The sequence below is a fragment of the Anas acuta genome, chromosome W (assembly GCF_963932015.1).
Source record: "Anas acuta chromosome W, bAnaAcu1.1, whole genome shotgun sequence".
NCBI lineage: Eukaryota > Metazoa > Chordata > Aves > Anseriformes > Anatidae > Anas > Anas acuta.
The window spans coordinates 2,542,183-2,562,484 of NC_089016.1; the positions used below are offsets into that span (position 1 = coordinate 2,542,183).

The 20,302-nt window shown below is 54.6% G+C and overlaps 2 protein-coding genes, 1 long non-coding RNA gene and 1 pseudogene across 4 annotated transcripts in view; all 4 read right to left on the bottom strand.

Moving 5' to 3' along the window:
* The window catches only part of LOC137847094 (antigen WC1.1-like), a 433,117-nt gene that overhangs the window by 194,665 nt on the left and 218,150 nt on the right, over positions 1-20,302 (bottom strand). The window lies entirely within an intron of this gene.
* LOC137847335 (antigen WC1.1-like) lies at positions 932-6,954 on the bottom strand. The gene is made up of 12 exons (XM_068665620.1): positions 6,943-6,954; positions 6,435-6,747; positions 6,000-6,326; positions 5,605-5,919; positions 5,165-5,479; positions 4,635-4,679; positions 4,239-4,547; positions 3,840-3,875; positions 3,437-3,577; positions 2,677-2,772; positions 1,814-1,966; positions 932-1,580 (listed from the first exon to the last, which is right to left on the bottom strand). Exons 1-12 carry the CDS (start codon positions 6,952-6,954, stop codon positions 1,324-1,326), a joined length of 2,319 nt encoding a protein of 772 aa, XP_068521721.1. The 3' UTR covers positions 932-1,323.
* LOC137847142 (uncharacterized) lies at positions 6,993-10,078 on the bottom strand. Its single transcript, XR_011090807.1, has 3 exons — positions 9,863-10,078; positions 8,569-8,883; positions 6,993-7,284 (listed from the first exon to the last, which is right to left on the bottom strand). It is a non-coding gene; the product is annotated as an uncharacterized lncRNA (long non-coding RNA).
* Positions 14,262-15,262, bottom strand: LOC137847336 (olfactory receptor 14C36-like; annotated as a pseudogene).

Consider the following 20,302-nt stretch of genomic DNA (forward strand, 5'->3'; position numbering starts at 1 on the left):
TCATCATAGGACTTATGCTCCAGACCCTTCACCAGTTTTGTTGACCTTCTCTGGACATGCTCCAGCACATCGATGTCTGACGTGTAGTGAGGGGCCCAAAACTGAACACAGTACTCCAGGTGTGGCTTCACCAGAGCTGAGTACAGGGGGATGATCACCTCGCTGCTCCCGCTGGTTACACTATTTCTAACACAGGCCAGGATACCATTGGCCTTCTTCCCACCTGGGCACGCTGCCGGCTCATGTTCAGCCAAACATCGATCATCACTCCCACGTCCCTTTCCTCTTCACAGCCACTCTGTCCCAAGCCTATAGCATTGCATGGGGTTGTTGTGGCCAAAGCGCAGGATCTGGTGCTTAGCCTTGTTAAACTGCATCCCATTAGCCTCATCCCAGCCTATCCTGATCCCTCTGAAGGACCATCTTACCCTCAGGCAGATCGACATTAACTCCCAACTTGGTGTCGTCTGCAAACTTACTGAGTGTACATACAATCCCCTCATCTGGGTCATCAATAAAGGTATTATACAAGCTAGGCTCCAGTACCAACCACTGGGGGACACCACTTGTAACGGTATGCCAGCTGGACTGAACTCCATTAACCACAACACGCTGGGCATGGCCCTCCAGCCAGTTCTTCACCCAGAGAAGACTATACACAGCCAGGAGAGATGACCCAAAGGGATTAAATAGATGCTCCAATAGGTGTTCCAGCCCACCATCCCACTACCAAAAGCACCTCCCAGCCTGCAGCAGAGAAGCCTGCTGGGGAAGAGCTGGAGGGCTGTGGGGACCCACCAGCAGGAGCTGGTGCCAAGTCCTGCCCAAGGGTCCAAGACATCTCCCTGTTCAGCTCTTTCAACTGATCTTTCCCTGCCTGTGGGTGCTGGGCAGGCTTTCTTGGCCTCCATGGGGGCCCAAGGCAGCAGAAGGTGGGCACTGCAAGGGAGTGTCTCTTGGGGCTTCCCAGAGATCCACTTTGTCTGGAAACTGCCTGTGGCTGGCAGGACGGAAATGTCTCTGTCAGTAGGAATAGTGTCCAGGGACCAGGGGCTCTGTCAGCCCCAAAGCCAGACCCTGATCCTGCTGGCTCTAAGATGTGTCCCCTCCCAACCACTGCATCTTTGAGCTCTTCTCCCCTCCATCAGCCTCAGGGAGACGCCCAGAAACATGGTCAGGGAAGACTGGACCTGGGGCAAAGCCCCCAGAGGGTTTTAATATGAGGAAATACCAACACACAGCATAAAAACAGGGGAATACCAAGAGGGGAAATACCCATATGTGTCTGCTGCCTGCTGGAAAAGGGAGACCATTCCCTGGCACTCACGGCTCTCCCAGTGGCACTGAGCTCTCCTCCCTCCCAGCTGCACCCAGCTGCTCAGCAGGGCTGGGCTCTGCTGGCCTGGAGCTCTGCAACTCTTGTGCATGGGACTCTGGTGTCACATCCTCGGTGTCCTCATGGGGACATGCCAGAGACACCTCTTCAACATCGTCATAGCCCGTGGTCCCCAGGAAAGGTGACGAGGTGTCTCCATCAGCTCCAGGGACCCCAGCACTTCTCCGGGACTGCAGGCTTCCCCCTGTAAGCATCAAGGCAGGCTGCTGTGGTTGGGCCTGTGGGGTGCCCCTCAGGGCTGTTTATCACCTTCCTCGTCCTCACCAGCCTGAGACTCTCTGCCCATTCTCCCAGCCCCCACAAAATATCCCAGGACAGGTTCTCCATGTGGAGGTGGTCAGGCTTTCAATATGGCATGGATTCTCCTAGGCCTGGGGTTGGCACCTAGGAAGTGGCAGTGCTGCATTGCCCTCTCACCTGTGACTGCATCCCTGGACCCAGCTCCTTCCTCTGGTGTCCTGGGAACTTCCCAGTCCCCCTGCCCAGGGACAGGATCCTCTCCAGGGTCAGAAACCTCCCCAGCATCATCATAGCCATCTGCTGGGTAACCTCCGGGCAGGACAGGGACATCTGAAAGGAGAGGGAAGGTGGTGGCAATGAGAAGAGATGTCCTGCAGAGCAGAGGATGGGAGGGTGTGTGGGGACACAGGGCTGACATGCTGCTGGTGTCAGGGTCACAGCAGAGCCTTTATGCAACCAGCTCTGATGATAACACTCGGTGGCACTGCTGTCTGTCTGGTCTGTCTGCAGGGAGGAGAAATGGAGCCCTTTCTTCTCCCCCCTCCCCGACCTCTTATCCCTGGGTCTGGCCCCAGACCATCCTCCTCCTCATGTGCCTGGGGTAGGGCTGCAGCTGGGTCAGGGACCCCTCTGAAAAGGAGGCTGCAGAGAGCTGCAGTGGGTGCTGTTTGATGAGCCCTGCTGCCCTGACTGGTGGTCAGCACTGCTGGGGATGGGCACCCACAGAGCTGGGGGTGCATGGGGAGGAGACCAGTTCCTTGCAAAGAGACAATTCTCAGAGGGACTCCAACAGCTGCCCTGGGAAAGCCCTTCACTTAGTTCTTGGTTCAGGGACAAGCAGAGAGGGGCTGTCCCCTCTGGGATGGGCAGAGCTGGTGTGGAGGAAGCTCCTCTGTGGGGCCAACACCTGGATGCTCTCCCACAGACCCCATGGTCCAACCATTTCAGGGACCATGGGCAGGAGCTGCAGGGCACAGCCCTGGTCTGAGACAGGGAGAATGGACACAGCAGATGTGCCCCCGCAGGTTACCTGCACCCACCTGAGAGACTGAACCTCGCCTGCTTCTCCCACGCCAGGCTGTAAGCGATCTCCTCGTACACGGCCTCAGGGAAGGGCTCCCCAGCTCTCCCGGAGCCTGAGGACAGAGGCAGGGCTGGTCTGGGAATGGGCAGAGAGGGACAGGACCCCACTGGGCTCCACCAGCCCCATTATCGGGGCCAGCACCGGGCTGTCCCCACAGCACAGCCCCTCTGTGTTGTGTTGGCACTGCAGCCACATCCCCAGGGAGGGCAGCATCCCCATGGAGATGGTCTGGGGCAGAGTCAGTCTCGCATTTGGAGACAGCCCTTGTGCCCCTTTGGCCTCCAGGTCATGTCCCAGTGCAGACCCTGCACCAATTCCATCATTTCCCCTCCCCATGGAGCTGCTCCATCTCTGCCCCACACATCAATAGCACAGCCTGTGCCCTGTTGCGGGGTGGCTGACACCACAGTGATGGACTCCGCTGCCCCATGCTCCTCCTGCCAGAGCTGCCCAGATCACTGCCAGCAGTGCATCCTCCCCGTCTCACCTAGCCCAGATCTCACATTTCTCTTCTCACCCCAGAACTGATGCCTCAGGGTCTGGGCTCTCTCCACCCCTTGATGTTGGTGCCCCATGGTCTGTCAGTCAGTGGGGCAGCACATGGGGCAGGAGGCAGCACACAGCTCTGTTTCTGTGCCCCAGGACACCAACACCCCCAGCACCCCCAGCCCTGCCTGGAGGCATCTCCCCCCCAGGACCACTGGGGAAGAACCCACCTCTGCGCCGAGCCCTGGCGCTTCGCATCTGCCCAGCCAGGAGGGCCAGGAGCAGGCAGAGGAGGGCCCCCAGGATGATGCAGATGACGACAGGCACAGGGAGTCTCTCACTGCTGGTGGTTGGACGGCCCCGTGGGGGATCTGCATGGGCAGGAACATGGCAGGGGCAGCAAGGGAGAGGTTGGGGGCAGGACATGCCACTGCTGACCACACAAGGCAGGAGGGGCTGGGGGGGACAGGGCTGGGTGATGGGGCAGCTCCCACCCTGCTCCAACCCCAACTCCCCCCATCACAGACTTCTCCCAACTCCCTCAATTTCACAGCCCAGCAAGGAGCCCCTTCCCCTGGCTGTGGGTCACAGCGTGGACATGGACAGACCCAGCCCTGGGGAAGGAGAGCTTACCTGCTTGTGGGGGGGGTGTTGCTGTCCTGGGTGCAGCTGCAGGGGAGCAGAAGGAGAGCTGGGATGAGAGGCTGAGGTTGTGGCACCAGGCAGCCTCCCTGGCAAATGACCCCAGCATGTGCCACCTGAATTGTCCCTCCTTTGGGGCTGAGCATGGTGGCAGGGACAGGGCCCAGCACCACTGCTCTGTGCTGCTCACAGGACAGTTCAGGCAGCCCAGGGGATGTGCTGGCACATCCAGCCCCACAGAGGCTGCTTCCCACCCACCACCAGCCCCCCACTCTGAAGGGAAACCCTTGCTTGGGCCTGCACTGGGGCCATGCCATGATGCAGCAGGACATACACCCAAGCCAGCTCCTTGCCAAGCCCCCAGCGATGTCTCCCAGCCCCACTGCTCACCTGAGCAATGCACAGCCGCATCTGCCTTATGCTGGCAGGCAGCGCTGTCCCCTGGCTGGGCCCAGCAGTCCTGCAGAGACAGCTCCGTCCCCCTGCACTCCATCAGCCACATGGGGCCCGTCCCCTCTCCAGCAGCAGCCTGGCCCAGGGCATAGACCGCGGGGCCACAGCCCAGCTGCCTGCACACCACCTCGGCGTCCCGCATGTCCCAGGCATTGTCACACAGTGTCCCCCAGGTGCCGCGGTGCCAGATCTCCACTCTGCCCGAGCAGCCGTCCTTGCCTCCCACAGCGCGGATCTTCTCCCTGTCTGGGGAGGCAGCGATGTCCCATGGCATCGGAACCGCTGGGACAGCCCTGCCAGGTGAGGGGGGCACGTGCAGGGGCAGCTCCCTACCTGTGCAGCTGGTGGAGTTGGGGCATGCAGCCACCTGCGGCCTTTCTGTCCATGTCCCAAAGGAAAGAGAAGTTGGGCTGAAAAGGGTTGTTCTGGGGGTTGTGCAGAAGAGAGCAGAGCTGACCTCTGCTCACACGTCCCCATGCTGCCTGGGTCAGGGCAGCAGCAGCACCCTGTTCACTCAGGGGACACACACGGCACTGCAGGGGGGACCCAAGTGCTCGGCCCCACAGGGTCCCTGGTTCACAGAGCAGCAGGAGGCTGTCCCAGGAGGGGGGACTCCTGAAAGCCCTGCATGGTCTCCTCTCAGACCTTGCCTGGAGTTGCCTCTGCATCCCCAAGGGGGTTCCGGCAGCCCGGCTGTTGACTGCTGCTGGTGGACATGGGTGGCTCCAAGAGCTGAAGTCACCTTTGTGCACCAGTAGCAACAGGGTCTAATGCAGGAAGTCAAAGCCCCTCTGGGTTCCTTCTCTGCATTTCACCATGCCCAGTGGGGAACAGGACCTGGTGTTGTGATGGTTCAGATTTACCTTTGCAGGTGATATTGGTCTCTTCTCGGCGGTCCGTACACGACTGCGGATCCCAGGAAGCAGAGGGACACTGCCAGAAGGAGCTGTTGCTCTTCCCACACTCCACATGATCCAGCCACATGATGCCAGACAGCTCGGCATAGTTAGAATCTGTTTCCAGATCTCCTTCATTCCCGCAGCCCAGCTCCTTGCACACCAGTGACACCGTCTCAATGGTCATGGAGTTGGAGCAAACGCTGCCCCACGTCCCGTTGTAGAAAACCTGCAGGCGTCCGGAGCAGCCGTCGCTGTTCTCCAGCCTCAAGGCCATGAACTCTGGAAGTAGGAAAGGCCCCAGGGACGTCCTTGGATGTCAGCCACTGATAGCTTTAGCCCTACCTGGCTCTGCCCTCACCCCGGCCTCACTGGCCCCAGCTCCCAGCCCCATTCCCAGCACAGACCTGAACAGACGACTCCTGCGTCCTCCTTGTGCCTGCAGTCGTGCTGCCCCCAGGCCTCGGCAGGGCAGTCCCAGAGAGCAGCTTCAGCCCCGGAGCAGTTGACGCCATCCAGCCAGATCTGCCCGGAGCCCTCCCCAAACCGAGCAGAGCCGGCTGCCTCCAGGGCCCCTCCGCAGCCCAGCTGGCGGCAAACAACGGCGGCGTCGGCCAGGTCCCAGGCGTCGTCGCAGACAGTGCCCCAGCGCCCCTGGTAGTAGATCTCCACTCTCCCGGCACAGCGCCCGGCCCCGTCCACCAGCCGGACCCGCCGGCTCCCTGCAGCAGGGAAAACCGTGACGCTCAGGGGCTGGCTGCCCTCCCAGACCCACACCTGGGGGACATGCAACACCACTCACCCCGGCACACAACCCCCACGTCCTCCATAATCCCTGCTGCCTGTGTGCTCTTGGGCAGGGAGGTGTTGCAGTGGCTCAGGTCAGCCTCGTGCCCTGCACACCGCACCCCACGCAGCCCCACAGGTCCTCGTCCTCGCTCGGCCCTCACGGGGGTGTAGGCTGCCTCTGCCTCTCCGCACTGCAGCTGCCGGCACACCACGCTGGCCTCCTGCATGTCCCACTGCTCATCCAGGACTCTGCCCCACATCCCGTGCTGGAAGACCTCCACGCGCCCGTCGCACCGGCTCCCTCCGCCCACCAATCGTACAGACATGTGGCGAGCCGGGCCTGGTGAGAGCAGAAATTCAGCCAGGCACTGCTATGGGGTCCCCAGCTGTGGGTGGCCGTGTCACATAGAAGTGGCAAATGGACTTTGCAGCACTGCCCAGCACTCACCTGAGCAAATGACAGCAGCAGCGTTCTCCTGGGAGCACGGCGAGGCCCCCAGGGCAGTCACCAGGCACTGCCCCAGGTGGGCTTCAGTCCCATCACAGTGGAACGAGTCTCTCCAGACAGGGCCGGTTCCTCTCCCAAAATGCCCTCCTCCAGGAATGGACTCAGCAAAGCCACAGCCGAGGTGCCGACACAGAACTTGGGCGTCCGAGAGGTCCCAGTGGGAGGCACAGAGGGTCCCCCACGTCCCCAGCACCTCCACCTCCACCCTGCCCTCACACACTGTGCTGCCATTCACCAGCCTGAGCCCGGTGTACTCTGGGGACAAAGGAGGGTGAGAGAGGCCACATTTGTGCTCTTGTTCCCACAGGAGCTGCAGGAGAGGCCAAAGTGACAGCGTGTCTTTCTTCTGCAGCACTCTAATTTTAGGGCTGCAGACCACCACCTCACCCCACCTGTCCCCCACCCAGCACAGCCCGGTGCCACCCTGCTCTCATGCCCCCACCACAACCTCAGTGGCCATCATCCCACTGTGAGTCCTTACGTGTGCAGGTGACATGAGTGCCATTGCTGTGGGTGCAGGCCTTGTCCTTGGAGGCCCCCATGGGACAGAAGGAGAGGACGGATTCATTTCCCACACACTGCAGCTCTCTGTCCCAGACAGGACCGGCCCCTTCTCCCAGCTGAGCTGCCCCATGGACAGACAGGGCTGTGCCACATTGCAGATCCCTGCACACCACCTCGGCAGCTTTGGCACCAAAGTGGGAATGACAGACAGCTTTCCACTGGTCCCTGTCGTAGACCTCCACACTTCCTGAGCAGGGACTGTCCCCTCCGACCAGCCGCACAAATCCTGGAGCAACCAAGGAGACCTGTGAGTTCCCAGAGCCCTCTGGCACTTCTGTGCCCACCTCCCACCTCATCCCTGAGGTGGCCACATGCAGAGCCCCACGGCCAGTCCAGCAGCTCTCAGAAGGTGCTGGTGGCACAAAGAGGTCAGGGCCCCCCTGCTGCTCCTCAGAAACCAACCCAGCACCCATGGGCTGCCCTCTCTCCCAGCCCCCAGCTGCAGGCACTGCTCATACTATCTGCTGCGGCCCAGAGTCCCTGGGCTTCCCAGCCCCAGATCCAGCACTGCAGCATCCACAGCACGTGGGCCCAGGGAAATGGGCCCATGAACCAGGGCCTGCTGTAGCTGTCTCCACCCCACGGGGCTCAGGCCAGTTACAAGAAATCCTTGGATCTGCCAAAAAGCCCCCCTATTCCCAACGAATGATAGGGTTCTTGAAGAGCTTCTGTTAGATGGGGCACATCAAGGGAATAGACAAAGGGGGGTTCTTAGGCACGGACAGTGTGTGGTGTTGAGATGCACGTCCCTGTCCACCAGCCGAGCAGAGGGCAGGAGATCAAGCAGAGAGCAGCACTGGGTTGACATGAGCTCCCGGTGTGAGGGCAGGCACTGAGGAGAGCCAGGAGGTGCTGGCACAGCCCCTGGGGCACAGGGCAGGCAGCAGAGGCTGAGCAGTGGGTCAGCATGGCCTGGAGGGGCTGTGTCTCTGGGGGCTGGCTGTCATGGGGTGACCACAAGACAGGAACAAGGTGCCACTTGCCACCATGTTCCTCTGCTCAAGCCCAGTGCTCCTGCCCTCTGAGCAGCCCCTCTGCTTTGGCTGAGGTTCTCTTGTCTGCTGGGGGTACAACCCAAAAGTCCTGGGCCGTTGCACGCCCTTCCCTGAGGCTGCTGGTGGCTGGGGGAGCTGCTCTAGATTCCCCTGGCATAGGGACCAGACTGCCAGACAGGGCCTGGGCGAATGGAGGAGAAAGATGGGAACCAGGCAGCACAGTGGGGAAGGGTGAGGGCTTTCCTCTCCCAGCGCCAGGCACCTCCCCAGGGTTGGCTGCTCCAGCTTCAAGGCCAGGCTGGGTGTGCTCCCACTGGGCTTTCCCCAGGGATGAGGGACACCAGCAGTGACAGACCCAGCTCAGAGTGCAACTTGACACACAGAGCCATGTTCTGGTGTCCACTTGCTGCTTCATGAGGTCCTTTACAACACTCCTTTACAGGTCCTTTACAGTCCTTGCCAGGTCCTTTACTAGAGTCCTGGACCAAGAGGAAGGGACCAAATTCAGTCCTTACCTGAACATGTTACTCCAGCATCCTCCCAGTGATAACAGTCTGTTTGACCCCATCCCCTGTGTGTGCAGTCAGACAGGGCAGACTCGGTGCCATGACAATTAACTTCATCCATCCAAATGCGTCCAGATCCTGACCCAAAATGTGCCCTTTCAAAAGCTTTGAGAGCAACCCCACAGCCCAGCTGCCTACAAACAACTGCAGCATCAGACATGTCCCAGCTGTCATCACACACGGTCCCCCACTGGTCCTGGTGTTTCACCTCCACTCTCCCAGCACAGCGACTGCCGCCATCCGCCAGTCTCACCTCTGCAGCCCCTTCAAAGAGTAACACAGGAAGGGTCAGGAGAGCTTTGAGTTCCACATTGCGGGTCTGTGAGGATCCCCTGCCCAGGCAGAGTCACAGGCCCCAGGGTGGGAGCCCTGTCCCCACGGGTGGTCTCTGGGTCGGTGGGGAGGTGTCTTCACTCCTCATGGGCTGCACTGGTCTGGGGGTGCCCAACTCCAGTCCCCTGGGACATTCGCTGCCCCACAGCTTTCAGCACCTCCTCCCACCTCAGAGCCCCCCTGCCCATGCCCAGCCCCGCACAGCCCCCAGCCCTGCACAGGGTTCCTGCTCCTACCCAGCCCAGTGTCCCCCAAACAGCCCATGCCCCTCAGCAGCTTACATTGCCTATTGTCTGACACAGGCACCTCCCAAATCCACAGTCCAACCCACAGGGCACTGAGTTGATCACAGGGATACTAACAACCCATGTCCCTTCTCCGTCCCTGCTGTTAGACCAGTCCCTGTGCTCGGCCAGGGCCCTATGAATGACACTTCTTTACCACCTCTGGGTGCAGATGCTCCAGTCCCCTTCTGTTAATGGGACACAACCTGCCCTCCTGGAGTCCGTTTTTTCCCAGATCCCAGGGGCAGGGAAGAGCACACAACCCCTCTAGGGCATACCAGACATTGGCTGTGCCCTGGAGATCACTGAGGGCTGCTCTCACTGTCTGGGACTCCTCTAGATCCAGAGGCACAGTGCTGGGGAACAAGGGCTCACAAAAGGGTCCCCAAGGACAAGGAGTCTAGAAATGATGCCAGACATGAGCTGCCAAAAACATGGGAGCTGTGCAAATGGATTACCCTCTCCCACAAATAAAGACACAGGTTAAAGCAAATGGATGAGAGACGGAGAAACTTCTGCCTCTCGTTTCAGTGGTGCCTGCAAAGCAACCCCACTCCCAGAGGCATCCCAATGACCCCACTGCTGCCTGCTAGGACAGGCTGTGGAACAGAGAAGCTGGCACTTACCTCTGCAAGGCTGCACCCAGAGGAACAGCCACAGCACCCAAGGGGACAGGAGTCCCTCTGTCCCCATCCTGAGGCTCCTGTCCTGACAGCACAGACCTGCTGCTGGAGCTCCTGGGGACCCACGAGGAAATGGAGATGATGGGAGGGCAATATATCTGTGCAGATGCTGTCCCAGCTGCAGGAGGAGCCAATCGAAGCAGCAGGCACCTTTTTAGACGTTATCGGCACTTATCTCCCCTCCGACGCAGCCCAGCTCTCCAATGAACTTCTCCAGTGCTCTTCATGACCATATATGAGGGACGGCTGCGCTGCGGCTCTCACGTCACTGCAGTGGGACATCATCGTGGGGTAGGGCTGGGTGTGGGGGCAGATGGCTCTGACACACCTTGCAGCCTGCTGTGGGAGCATGGAGCATCTCCTAAGCTGTAGCATCCAAGAGCCCAAGGTGCGATTGTCCGGCCGTCCTTGTGCCATGGGATCCTCAGGTCTGGTCCTGCAGCAGGGCTGTGTCAGGCTGGGAAGGGACCAGCCCCTGCCCCTGCTACAGCCCCCTCTGTGCTGGCAGCAGCAGCTGGGAAAGGCCCTTGGGCAGGGCCAGAGCCCCATGATGGGGGTGCTGGCTGTCCCGTCCCTCCCCAGGGAGCCTCCTGTGGGGTCCCGGCAGCAGGCAGAGCTGATCCAGGGCCTGCCCTGGCAGCAGAGCTGCAGCCCAGAGCCTCAGGCGTCTCCCTGGCTCTCAGCGTGTCACCCAGGGGCCGTTATTCCCCGCGGCGGGTCGGGAGCTGGAGCCTGCCTGCCACTGCAGGTGCACAAACCGCAGCCCACGTGACATGGCGCCCGGGCAGGAAGACGGTGGTTTCCTCCTGGCCCCATGCCCAGGCATGGCCCTGCGGTGCCTCCCAGCTTCCTCACAGCTCCAAGCCTGGCAGAGTCCAAGAAGTGTTAGGACAATACTTTCAGATGTGCAGTTTCATATATATGTAAATATATATTTTTAAATAAATAAACATATATAATAAATACATATAAAAATATATATTTTAATAATATATTATATTATATCAATATCATATTGTATTATAATACATTATATTTATTGTTATGTTTTGCTAAGTTATTATATATTATATACTATATACTATATATATTATATAGATATAATATATAATATATACACTATATATACTATATAGTGTATATATATAGCATATATATAGTATATATTATATAGTATATATTATATCCTATATATTTAATATATTAATTATTTAAATTTAATTATTTTATATATTTAATATAAATTATTTTAAATTAAATAATTAATAATTAATATAAATTAAATCATTTAATTATTTTATATATAAATATATTTAATAATAAAATATATAATATATAATATTAGATTATATATTATATTATTATATATTATTATATAATATATTATATATCATATAACACATAACATATAACATATGATATATAATATATTATATTATATATTATATACACATATTATTATGTATTATAATATAATATTATAGAGTATTATATATAGTATGATATATAATACAATATATAATGTAATATATATTGTATATTATATAATTATATTATATAATATAATAATATATAATATATTATTTTTTATTTTATTTAAATAATATATATTGTATTAAATATTATGTTATGTGTTTTTATAAATATCATACATATAGTGTTCAATATATGTATATTTATAAATATATACATATATTTTTTACATTTTTGATATAAATCTTTTATAGTTTTATAGATACTTATAATTTAATTTTATTCTGATGGCTGAAGTTGGTCTCACTGATCTTCAATTATTTTCAGAGCAGGATATTTCAAAATTCAGTTCAACCCAGCTCCAGGTGGTCACATGAGGTCAGTGGCAGTGTCCTTGCTGCAGGAGATGCCCTGACACTCCCCTCCACCACCACCCCCAGCTTGGCCCTGGAGATCCTCAGGCAGCACCACTGCACACACTCAGCACACTGCTCTGCCCGCAGTACACCCCATGTCCCACACAGACTTGCCCCAGCCCAGAACATCTGGGCTGGCCTGAGCAGCCATTCATGAAGCACCTGCCCATGCTGTCCATAGCCACTGAGCTGGCAGTGCTGCTCTGCAAGGCGAGGGGCTGTGGTGCACGAGGCCTTGCATTGAACTTGTGTGATTACATTTTATTTCACAGATCATAGAATCATAGAATCATAGAATATCCTGAGTTGGAAGGGACCGTTAAGGATCATCAAGTCCAACTCTTGACACCGCACAGGTCTACCCAAGTTCAGACCATGTGACTAAGTGCACAGTCCAATCTCTTCTTAAATTCAGTCAGGCTCGGTGCAGTGACCACTTCCCTGGGGAGCCTGTTCCAGTGTGCAACCACTCTCTCTGTGAAGAACCCCTTCCTGATGTCAAGCCTAAACTTCCCCTGCCTCAGCTTAACTCCATTCCCGCGGGTCCTGTCGCTGGTGTTAATGGAGAAAAGGTCTCCTGCCTCTCGACACCCCCTTACGAGGAAGTTGTAGACTGCGATGAGGTCTCCCCTTAGCCTCCTCTTCTCCAGGCTGAACAGGCCCAGTGCCCTCAGCCGTTCCTCGTACGTCTTCCCCTCCAGGCCTTTCACCATCTTCGTAGCCCTCCTCTGGACACTCTCCAACAGTTTCATGTCCTTTTTATACTGTGGTGCCCAGAACTGCACACAGTACTCGAGGTGAGGCCGCACCAGCGCAGAGTAGAGCGGGACAATCACCTCCCTTGACCTACTAGCGATGCCGTGCTTGATGCACCCCAGGACACGGTTGGCCCTCCTGGCTGACAGGGCACACTGCCGGCTCATATTCAACTTGTTGTCTACCACGACCCCCAGATCCCTCTCTTCTAGGCTGCTCTCCAGCGTCTCATCGCCCAGTCTGTATGTGCAGCCAGGGTTTCCCCGTCCCAGGTGCAGGACCCGGCACTTGCTCTTATTGAACTTCATGCGGTTGGCGATCGCCCAGCTCTCCAACCTATCCAGATCCCTCTGCAAGGCCTTTCCACCCTCATTCGAGTCCACAACTCCTCCAAGTTTGGTGTCATCAGCAAACTTGCTCAAAATGCCTTCTATTCCTACATCCAGATCGTTTATAAAAATATTGAAAAGTACCGGCCCTAAAATGGAGCCTTGAGGGACCCCACTGGTGACCGCCCGCCAGCCTGACGCAGCCCCATTCACCATAACCCTTTGGGCCCTGCCCGTTAGCCAATTGTTCACCCATCGTATGATGTTTTATTTAGCTGTATGCTGGACATTTTGTCCAGTAGGATCCTATGGGAAACCGTGTCAAAAGCCTTGCTGAAGTCCAAAAAATCACATCAGCTGGTTTCCCTTGGTCTACCATACGGGTGATCTTATCATAAAAGGAAATCAGGTTAGTTAGGCAGGACCTACCCTTCACAAACCCATGCTGGCTGGGACCAATGACTGCTTTGTCCCCCAGGTGCGCCTCAATACGTTCGAGAACCATCTTCTCCATGATTTTACCAGGCACTGACGTGAGACTGACAGGCCTGTAATTGCTAGGCTCTTCTTTCTGACCCTTCTTGAAAATCGGCACAACATTTGCCAGCTTCCAGTCTACCGGGACCTCTCCAGACTCCCAGGATCGTTGAAAAATAATTGAGAGAGGTTCCGCGATGACGTCCGCCAGCTCCTTCAGCACCCGGGGATGAATCCCATCCGGACCCATGGACTTGTAGGGATCCAGGTGGAGTAGCAGATCCCGCACACGTTCAGGGTCGGTTGGGAGTTTGTCATCCCCACCGTCCCGGTCCTCCAGCTCGGGGCAGATGCTATGAGAAAGTCTTCACTGACTCACTTAAAGGGTTGTTGCACATTTATACAGCCTCCATATGAGACAGAACAGTTTCATTCATTCATAGTAGTGGGGGGAATTAAAATATTTATGTAGGAATGTAATGAACACAAACAGTCATCATGAGAATAGAAAAGGAAAGGAAAGGAAATGAAGGGAAGGGAAGGGAAGGGAAGGGAAGGGAAGGGAAGGGAAGGGAAGGGAAGGGAAGGGAAGGGAAGGGAAGGGAAGGGAAGGGAAGGGAAGGGAAGGGAAGGGAAGGGAAGGGAAGGGAAGGGAAGGGAAGGGAAGGGAAGGGAAGGGAAGGGAAGGGAAGGGAAGGGAAGGGAAGGGAAGGGAAGGGAAGGGAAGGGAAGGGAAGGGAAGGGAAGGGAAGGGAAGGGAAGGGAAGGGAAGGGAAGGGAAGGGAAGGGAAGGGAAGGGAAGGGAAGGGAAGGGAAGGGAAGGGAAGGGAAGGGAAGGGAAGGGAAGGGAAGTTATAAACACAAGCCTGGAAGGGGATGTACTAGGATTCATTATTGGTGGGTGAAGGGATCTTTATGAGTATTGAAAAATATCCCACATATTTGTTTCCTAACTGCAACCTTGAGCTCCTTGTTCTTCATGCTGTAGATGAGGGGGTTCACTGCTGGAGGCACCACCGAGTACAGAACTGCCAGCAAAAGGTCAAGAGATGGCAAAGAGATGGAGGGGTCTTCAGATAGGTAAATATAGCAGTGCTGAGAAACAGGCAGACAACAGCCAGGTGAGGGAGGCACGTGGAAAAGGCTTTGTGCCTGCCCTGCTGTGAGGGGATCCTCAGCACTGCCCTGAAGATCTGCACATAGGACACCACAAGGAAAACAAAACAGCCAGATGCTAAAACAGCACTAACCACAAGAAGCCCAATTTCCTGGAGGTAGGCATCAGTGCAGGAGAGCTTGAGGATCTGGGGAATCTCACAGAAGAACTGGTCCAGGGCATTGCCTTGGCAGAGGGGCAGAGAAAAGGTATTGGCAGTGTGCAGCACAGCATTGAGAACACCACTGCCCCAGGCAGCTGCTGCCATGTTGACACAAGTTCTGCTGTCCATTGTTGTCCCATAGTGCAGGGGTTTGCAGATAGCAATGTAGCGGTCATAGGCCATGATAGTAAGGAGAGAAAACTCTGCTGTGAGAAAGATGGCAAACATAAAAAGCTGGGTAGCACAACCTGCATAGGAGATCGTCCTGATGTCCCACAGGGAATTGGCCATGGCATTGGGAACAGTGGTGGTAATAGTGCCCAGGTCAATGAGAGAGAGGTTGAGGAAGAAGAAGTACATGGGAGTGTGGAGGTGGTGGTCGCCGGCTATGGCTGTGAGGATGAGTCCGTTGCCCAGGAGGGCAGCCAGGTAGATGCCCAGGAAGAGCCCGAAGTGCAGGAGCTGCAGCTCACGCACGTCTGAGAATGGCAGGAGGAGGAATTCTGTGGGGAAGCTGCTGTTGGACATTTTCTGCCTCTGGGCATGGTTGGCTGTCCATGTTGGAAAAGACATAGACAATTAGGACAGGGTTTTTGAGAAAAACCTACTTCATTTCTCACAGGCCCTTTGCACACCCACTTTCATTCTCCCCATCTCAGGATGGTATAGTTACAGCTACCCAGCTGGCAATCTGCTCTCTGTTGGTTGAGTGCACTTTGAGGAACCTGGAGGCTTCCTCACAGAGAGGCCGCCACTTCTGGGGAGGTTCCTGTTGGTGGATGGCCTGAGATTTGAGAAGGGAATTCGTAGCTTTTTCCATGTGGGACTAAATTCCAGGGCCAGCATTCAGCATTTATGTTGGCACCCATGGCCATCTGCCCCTGAGACAAGATCACTGGGAGGGATTCTTCCACTTACAATCATAGAATCGTTAAGGTTGGAAAAAACCTCCAACATCATCCAGCCCAACCATTCTCCTATCACCAATATCACCCACTAAACTATGGCCTTAAGTATTATGTCCAAGCTTTTGTTAAACACCCCCAGGGATGGTGACTCCAACACCTCCCTGGCAAGCCATTCCCATGCCTGACCACTCTTTCTGGGAAAAACATTGCTCCTCATTTCCAACCTGAACCTCCCTGGTGCAACTTGAGGCAATTCCCCCTTGTCCTACTGCTGGTTATCTGCACGAAGCAGCTGACCCTCAGCACCCCACAACTTCTTTTCAGGTATCCGTAGAGTCCTTCCTCTTCACCTTCTTCAGTGACCAAGTGACGGAGCCAGTAACCACTGAGACAAAGCCTGTTCTCACCTCAGCCTGTCCTCTGCTCTTTCTCTCCAGGCATGAGAACTGGAGAGGGCAGGATGGAGGAAACAACACTGTCGCTGTGCTGTGTGCCCTTGGTGAATTGTACCCATCGTACAGAGAGGCTGTGCAGTAGCTTCATGCTCATTCTTCAGAAGATGGGCTGTGACACGGGGTCACAATGATGCCATTCCATAGGGCTTAGCTTCTCCCACTACACCTGTGCAATGTTCTCAAAGGGGTAACCATCCTTGTCTTTGGGCCAATGTGAAGTGCCCTAAGGATCAGTACTTGCGAAGGCAGAGCCAGATCATTTCTTAGTCCTTTCGACTGCCCTGCCAGGAGCTCCACAGGTTAGAAGGGCCCTTTGGCACCTTGTTCCCCTGCAGACACCTCCTGAGCACCAGTGTCTGATCCTCAGCTGAACCCCTCCCCACCACCCCAAGGAGCTGACACACCCAAGAGCCCCAGCTGAAGAGAAAGACTGAAACAGGTGGAGGGAAAAGGACAAGCAGCATGACCGAAAGAGGGGAGGGGAGAGACAGATGAGCAAGCAGAAAGGGGTCACCCTGCCAAGCCATGCCTGCTGCCTGCCAGGCAGCACCATGGCAGAGCAGTGGCTCTCAGCCCATTGCTGAGCACTGGGACAGGGCACATAACAGGAAAGGAAGATCTGCCTTCTTCTGGGGCTCTGGCTACACAGGAGGAAGCTGCTACCCAGGACCCTCCAGCCCAGAGGGCAGAGGCTCTGCTGGGTGGGAGAGGAGAGCTGAGAGGGGTTGCTCAGGGTTGGATCCTGCACTGCAAGGGATGGCAGGAGGTGCCTATATGTCCTCTGTGACAGGGTTTCCCTTTGCAGTTCTCTCTTTCCCTGCTGATCTCTGCTGCCTGCAGCCGTTCCTGCCAGGAGCTGCTTCTCTATCGCCACATCTGTGCCCTGCCAGTGCTCCCAGAACCCATCCCATCTGCTGTGCTCAGCTCTGCCCTGCACCCTCTCAGTGTGTGCATGTGCTGAACAGCAGGTCACAAAAGCCTTGATGAAACTGGGAAGGTTGTGCTGCGGCATTCTGAAGGGCTCTTGGTACTGAATGCACTTTCTGAGGTTCCTCATAAAATCTGGGGTGACATGAAATCTCTGTACAACTCTGTTTCCATTCCCATCCTGATGAACCAGAGAGGTGAAAGCACAGCTTCAGGAAAGCCTCAGACTTGACCTTCCTTTTGAAGAATTCTCTCTGACATGGTCTGGGGGTGCCATGGAGCTGGGAGCTGCCTAACCCAGGCAGAAGTCTGCAGGCACCAGCAGGACCCTGCCATGCCCTGCCCTGCCTGGGAGCCTCTTTCCACATGCAGCTTCTCCCCGCAGTGTCCTGGGCAGCTGCCCAGGCAGGCTGAGTGCTGAGCCTGGCAGGCAGCAGAGGCCCTGCCTCAGCACACAGCCCCTGGGGCACAGCAGGGACCCTGCTCTGCACCACAGCCCTGGCTACCCCTGCCTGCACCCCAGCTGCACAGCCTGTAGCCGGCCCCATATGAATGAACCCCCATGTCCTGTACTTCTGACAGCTGCGTCTGGTTAACCCTGCTCTGGAGTATGTCATTCATACAGTAGAGACAGTAGAGTCCTCCTGACAGCTCCCATAGGCTCTGGGATTTGACAGCAAATCTGGAAATGGCACCAGGAACAACAGCTGCGTTGCCCTGCAGCCAGAGACTTACCCTGCTCAAGACTGTGAAGATTTCTCCCACACTGAGCTCTCAGGATCCCCCCTCCACACTGCCTTTAACATCTCCCTCCCTTCTCTCAGCGGCCCTTGTCCCCTGCAGGCAGTGCCCCCAGCCCTGCTGCTGTGCTGTGCAGAGGAGCTGCTCCTGGGCAGAGCTGTCTCTCTGCAGTGCTGCCCGCTTGCCAGGAGCTCCCCTTGGGCCCAGGAGCCCAGCCCAGCTCATCAGCACAGGGAGCTCTTGACAAGTCCTTGGACCTCCAGAGGAATCAACTTTGAAACAGGCTGATGCAATCACTGATTTTTTTCTCTCAGCTGGGAATGAGCACTTATTTGCAGTAGTGTGTTTTCCCCTAATTCAAAGGAAGGGTTTTGCATGAGAGTATTCTTTTCTTGTCCCATTAGGAGACCAGACACCCACAAAATGACAGGGAGCCTGCATCCCATTTATTCCAAATATTTGACGATATTAAGCCGGAGAAACTTTTTGACAGAGACTGAAATCCCTCTGTGTACATAAGCTGCACAACCAGTTGTTGTCCTGTAGGATCATTGTATCCTATAATCCTTTGGGTCTGAATGAACCTTAGACACCATCTAGTCCCAACCCCCCTGCCATGGGGAGGGGCACCCTTCACTAGACCAGGTTGCTCAAGGTTCTGTCCACCCTGATCTTTGACCATTTTGGTTAGGCTTTTGAACGGGTTGCTCAGGGAGGTGGTGGAGTCACCATCCATGGGGATGTTTAAGGAACACTTGGTGCTTAGGGACATTGTTTAGAGGGTAATATTGGTGGTTGGGTGACGGTTGATTTGGAGGTCTTTTCCAACCTTAATGTTTCTATGATTCTATGAAATGTAGGCCTCCAGGATCTTAGAATGATTTGCATTAGACAGGACATTAAAGACCATCTAGTTCCAGCGCCCTATCCATGGGTAGGGGCTAATCCCACAAGATTGGGTTTTTCAAGCTCTCATACACCCTTACATTGAACACTACCAGGGAGGGGGCGTCTACACCTTCTCTGTGTAATCTCTTCCAGTGTCTCACCACCCTTTGTGTGAATAATTTCTTCCTTAGATCTGATCTAAATCTACTCTCTTTTAATTTAAAACTTGTTGTCCTAGCACTATGCTCCCTGATAAAGAGTCTCTACAGCTCTCTCCTATTTTTCTTCATCTGTTCTGCTAAGGAGGGTGAGGGCGAGAGTGGCTGTGGGGAGCTTGGTTACCTTCTGGGGATAAACCACAACACATCCAGAGACACAAACATGACCAACAAATGGTAAAGGAAGCAGTGGAGGGAATCAAACATGGTCAGTCACACTGACTGGTGAGAGCATGGAGAGAGGGTTTCCCAACATTGTCAGTTGGGAAACCAAGGAAAAAGGGGAAATGCTGGTAAAAGGACATGTCCTGTGAGGACAGCCTGAGGATCCTTTGGCCATCTAGTCTGGAGAAAAGAAGGTTGAGGACTGACCCCATTGTTCTCAACAACTTCCTGAGGGGGGGGGGGGGAAGTGTTGAAGGAGGAGATGATCTTTTCTCTCTTGTAACTGATCACATAACATGTGGGAATGGCACATAGATGCACCAGGGGACGTTCAGATGGGGCATTAGGAAAAATTTCTGTACTGTGAGGGTGGTCAAACACTGGAACAGGCTTCCTAGAGACCTGCTTGGTGTCCCATGTCTCTCAGTTCTCAAGAGGCGTTTGGACAATACCCTCATACATAGTCTCTAATTTTTGTTTAACCCTTAAGAGGTCAGGAAGTTGGACTAGGTGACCTTTGAAGGTCCCTTCCAACTGAATTATTCTATTCTAATCACTGCAGGCTTGGCTAGGCCCCATTTGTGTATTGGAAGGCCACAATAATGTCTACTGGAGTCTTCTCGAGGTTAAGCAATCCCAACTTTCTCAGGCTGTCTTCACTGGAGGTGTCCTTCTTGTGCATGGTATACTTTTGTTAGCGGTGTAGTGGGCTGCAGGGAGTGCTTCAGTTAGTTGTCCTTGCAGTGTCAAAGAATCACAAAATGGCTTAGGTTGAATGGGACCTAAAAGATCTTACTGTTCCAAGGTATGTGCCTTAAGCAGGCATGCCACCTACTAGATCAGGTTGCCCAGGGCCTTCTCCAGTCTGGCCTTGAACACCTCTAAGGACGGGGGATCCACAATTTCTCTGTGCAACCTCTTCCAGTGACTCACTATCTATGCAGTCAAGAATTTCCTCCTAACGTCTAGTCTAAATCTATCCTCAGTTACTTGAAGACCTTTCCCTCTTGCCCTGTCATTATCAACTCGAGTAAAGAGTCCATCTCCATCCTTTTTTCAAGACCCCTTTAAGTACTGAAAGGACACAATGAGGCCTCTTCAGAACCTTCTCTTCCCCAGGCTGAACATCCCCAGCTCTCTCAGCCTTTTTTCATAGGAGAGGAGCTCCAGCCCTCTGATCATCTTTGTGGCCCTCCTCTGAACTTGCTCTAACAGGTCCACATCTTTCTTGTACTGGGGTCCCCAAACCTGAATACAGTACTGCAGGTGGGACCTCACAAGGGCAGAGTAGAAGGGGACAATCACCTTACT